This window comes from Ruditapes philippinarum, unplaced genomic scaffold, assembly GCF_026571515.1.
Source record: "Ruditapes philippinarum isolate M1 unplaced genomic scaffold, ASM2657151v2 ctg15847_1_1_1_1, whole genome shotgun sequence".
Classification (NCBI taxonomy): Eukaryota; Metazoa; Mollusca; class Bivalvia; order Venerida; family Veneridae; genus Ruditapes; species Ruditapes philippinarum.
In genome coordinates this window covers 28,102-33,048 of record NW_026855842.1, presented here as the reverse complement: position 1 = coordinate 33,048, position 4,947 = coordinate 28,102, and the positions used below count along the sequence as shown (strand labels likewise).

The 4,947-nt window shown below is 31.9% G+C and overlaps 1 protein-coding gene across 1 annotated transcript; it reads left to right on the top strand.

Annotated features, from left to right (window-relative positions):
• Positions 1 to 1,555: 1,555 nt before the first annotated feature.
• Positions 1,556 to 3,685, top strand: LOC132744577 (uncharacterized; the record flags this gene model as incomplete). The annotated part of the gene is given in 1 exon segment (XM_060733333.1): positions 1,556 to 3,685. A coding segment is annotated over 1 exon segment (2,063 nt), but the record flags the coding sequence as incomplete, so codon positions are not given.
• Positions 3,686 to 4,947: the final 1,262 nt, after the last annotated feature.

Below are 4,947 nucleotides of genomic sequence, written 5' to 3'. Positions count from 1 at the left end.
CATGTCGATATTATAACGAAACTTAAATTGTTTGATTCCCTAGTTGCACCAATTTTGCTTTATTCTGCGGAAGTTTGGGGAATATATTGTCCTAAAGAGGTTGATAAGATTCACATAAAATTTTGCAAAACCATATTAGGTGTGAAATCGCAGACTCCAAATTACGCTGTTTTAGGTGAATTAGGGAGATTCCCCTTATCAGTTATTTGCCAAGAAAAATCTCTAAAATATTACACTAAATTAAAATCAAATCCAGAGTCATTAATGTGTAAGTTATTTTCTACTGAGTGTAATAGTAATAATGATCAAAATTGGGCTCTCTCTGTAAAAAAACTATTGTATAATCTTGGTTTAAATGATATATGGGATAATTTTAATAAAGATGTAAACTATTTTCCTTCTTTGTCACGAAGATTGAGAGATCAATTTATCCAACATTGGCATACGACAATCAATAATTTGCCGAAATTATCTTATTATGTTCAATTTAAAACTGTATTTGAATCAGAGGAATATCTTAACAAAATAAAAAGTGACAAATTAGTGAAACTGTTTGCATCCTTTAGGTTAAGCAGTCATAATCTAGCTATAGAAACCGGCCGTTATCGAGGTATAGATAGACAGAATAGATTGTGTGAAAATTGTACAATGCATGTTGTTGAATGTGAATACCACTTTCTTTTAATCTTTAATCTTTAATCTTTACTCATTATTCTGAAATTCGCAACAAATATTTTCCAAACACAGCATGGCCATCTTTACCTAAATTTTTTAGTTTAATGTCAAGTAGAAAACAGTCAACGTTACTGAATGTATCGAGATTTTTTAATGAAGCATTTTTGAAAAGAAATGAAATTAATATGTAAGTTAATGCATGTCATATACTTTACTGCTTCTCCAAATCAGCTTCGCAATGATGTAACAATTGTATAACAATTATATGTAATTTGATGCATGTGTGATTTGTATATATATTGTAGTTTGTTAACCTTTGCCAGAGGCATTTTGTATGCTGATTATTGCAAATAAAATATTGAATTATAAAAAAATCTGTGTTTTTATTCATACCGATTTTACCTGCGCATTTAGGCATAACTATTAAACGGTAACATATATGCTTTACAGTAAATCAAACTGTGAAAAGAGACATAATAAACAATTCAATTCAATTCAATTCAAAAATCTTTATTCAATCAGGTATTAATAAAATACATAATGGGTTTACAAAATAATATTTTACAATATATATGATCCGGTTGTAAAGTCCTGAAAAGATAATGCAGTATCAATAGCCATTTAGTCATTATTTAAACAGAAATATAAAGAATAATACACATTTTTAATGTTTTAAAGAAAGAAATATAAATCAAAGTAAATCAAACTGTGAAAAGAGACATAATAAACAAATCAGACAATTACTATTTCGTTACCGCTCAGTTAGCGAATTAGAAACAATCAATTGACAATTGCAAGGTTATTCACACCTTCGACGTCCGGTATTGTCAGGGTAATTATCTATATAATTGACTTCATACTGTTAATCTTCCCCTTCAACCCGTATTTAACAATACCATTAACAATGTAAATAATGATCAGATTATTAATGATGATCAAATAAATGAGAGTGATGTTATACAAGAGTCATTTAATAACCAGATATCTATACTAGAAGTTAAAAAGGCGATAGACAAAGCTAAACTTAAAAAGGCGACTGGTTTTGATAAGATTCCTTCTGAGGTCTTAAAAAATGACACAACTGTTGTATTTTTACACGCTTTATTTAATGTCTGTTTTGATAAAGGTATAGTACCTTCTGTTTGGAACAAATGCCTAATCAATCCAATACCAAAGTCATCAACTGCAGATGGTAGGGATCCTTTATCATATAGGGGTATATCCTTGACATGTTCTATGTATAAGTTATATTGTAACATTTTAAATGATAGATTGAGTTCATGGTCTGAAGCCAATAACATTATTGTTGATGAACAGAACGGCTTCCGTAGGAAAAGAAGCACAACTGATCACATTTCATCTCTTGTTAACCTAATTGATACTAGGAAGAAAATGAAAAAAAGTACTTTTACAGCATTTATCGATTTTCGTAAAGCTTATGACCTAATCAATCGTTCTAAGTTGTGGAGTCGATTACAAGTTACTGGTGTTTGTGGCAAAATGTTACGAGCCATTAAGTCTTTATATTCATCTTTAGCATCATGTGTTAGAATTAACTCGTTCACTACTGACTGGTTTGACGTCCACTGTGGCTTACGTCAAGGCTGTGTTTTATCACCTTTACTTTTTAATCTTTATATCAATGATCTTGCGTTGTATTTAAAGTCTCTTAATATTGGTGTAACAATTGATGATGAAATTGTATGTATACTTTTGTATGCTGATGATATTGTGCTACTTGCAGAAACCGAGCGTGACTTACAATGTTTATTAAATGGTCTACACGATTGGTGTAGTATAAACGACATGTCAATAAATACAAGCAAGAGTAACATTGTTCATTTCCGCCCAGAATCCTGTACTAGATCAGATTTTGTCTTTAAATGTGGTCATGATACGTTAAGTTATGCTGATAAATACAAATATTTGGGAATCGTTTTGCATGAGCATGTCGATTTCAATGTTACAGCTAGGATGGTGGCACAAAGCGCTAGCCGTGCGTTAGGCTTACTGATAGCCAAGTGTAAGTTAGTTGGAGGGGTTCCTCATAGCGTTTTTACTAAATTGTATGACTCTGTTGTATGGCCTGTTATTGCGTATGGGGCTTCCTTATGGGGTCATAAGTCATATTCTTGCATAAATGCTGTCCATAATCGAGCTATGAGAGTCTTCCTTGGGGTGGGAAAATATACGCCCAATGCAGCAGTTTCAGGAGATATGGGTTGGGTCCCCCCTTTGGTCCGGCAATGGAAATCAGTGGCCATTTTTTGGGTGCGCCTTTCCCAAACAAATACTTGTAGACTAAATAAACGGATTGAACTTTGGTCGTTGACAAAAGGTGCTCCTCAATGTAAAAATTGGTTTTATCATGTCCAAAAGCAATGGAATGAATTAAATCTTGGTATGTTTTGCGACTTGTCTTCACCCATTGCTAAAACTTCCTTTGTGCGCCAGGTTGAATCTTTGACTATGGAGGGATTTAAGGCTGAATGGATCCGTTCGGTTAATTGTACAGTGGGCCCGTCAGGTAGGGGTCTGAATAAGCTGAGAACCTATAGAACTTTTAAGCAGGAACATACGTCAGAAGAGTACTGTAAAATGATCTTACCCCCTAGGCATAGGTCAGCGTTTTGTAAATTTAGGTGTGGGGTAGCCCCTATTCGTATCGAAACGGGTAGGTACGAGAATCTGAGATTAGATGAACGCCACTGTCCTTTTTGTAATGTACTTGAAGATGAACAGCATGTTATATTAGACTGCCCAGTATATGATGATTTTAGATCAGAATTAATCTCTAAGGCTGTGTTGCACGAACCTTCTTTTATTAATTTTAGCAAAGACAACCAACTTGCATTTTTGTTCTCTAGTCAACCATTAGTCAGAAAATGTGCCAAAACCTGTTTTAATATTCTTCAACGTCGTCAATCTTACTTATGTAAATAATATATTTTATATAGAACATGCTACTGTATTTTTTTTATATATATATTTTTTTATGTTTTGATGTATGTTTTTTTATTTTTTTTATTTTTGTTTTCTTACTTTGAAATAATAAAAAATAGCGACTGTTTTTTTTTAATCATATAAATATATAAATGTATATTTCTTTCCATTAATTTATAGTTTTTGTACTGTGTAGTTAGTTATTATTTATAATTGGATATAATTTTATGATTAGTATGATATTTAATCGTGTTATTATAAATGTTTTACTAGTCTCTTATAATTCAATGATTGAATGGTCATGTACTTTTTTGTGTTTTATGTTTGCTTATGAATTTTATTTGTGTATGTACATGAATGAGACTTAAATAAATAAATAAATAAATTCTCGGTTTTTACAGATTCCGGTATTGTCGATGTTTCATGCAATCGTTTAACGAATGACTAAATTAATTGTCCGGTATTTAAAGAGTTCCGATATTCACAGCGCCTCGTTTTCTCAACGTTCACTGTATTGTGTTTACTTATTACATTTGCATTTTTACGGCTGCGTTTTTATTGACGCTATACGTTATAAACTACAAAATGTCATATCTTTTGGATATTCTGGGACCGTATTATATGTTTATAATGTGATTATGAATAGGTAATGGCAAAAATTGTGGATTTATTGAAACGTTTTTATTTTTCAATGCATTGTGCTACAGCCAGGATAAATGTTTTGTACCTACTACAAAACTTATTATTTCCATTTGTAGAAATCAATTGACTTTGGTTTAATAAACTAACTTACTCGATATGTCAATATGTCAGTATATCTGGTAACTTTAATAATAATGTAATATACCGATTAAATAGCTTTAAATTTATATGAAATTAAAATAATTTCAAGCACCATTGTTTTATTGAAGGTAAATGATGGGCTTCGTAGGCATCTTAGGGTGAAACTGATAACGATCGCTGATTAGCTTATCTCTGTGACCCCTGCCAGCTTGATTGACAGGCGGCGTAATGGAAATTATCGTCGCTTATCACATAAACATAACATGCACATTTGTACAGTATCGTAAAGGTATAGTCTGCCACGCAGCGGAATTGACCAGACGCTAAACGGTTTATCGCTCCGCCCAATTAATCATGTGCTATAGAGACTAACATTATCTAAATGAGAACCGTTGCATATGCTTTACTGTATGTTCCTTGGGGGTATTTATTGTAGAAAAGCGGTCCAAAATAATGTTATTTAACACTAAAAATCAATTAACAAGGGAAATCTGATGCTTTATATATAGATGAAATATTTGATAAATGAAAGTTTATTGTTAAAAA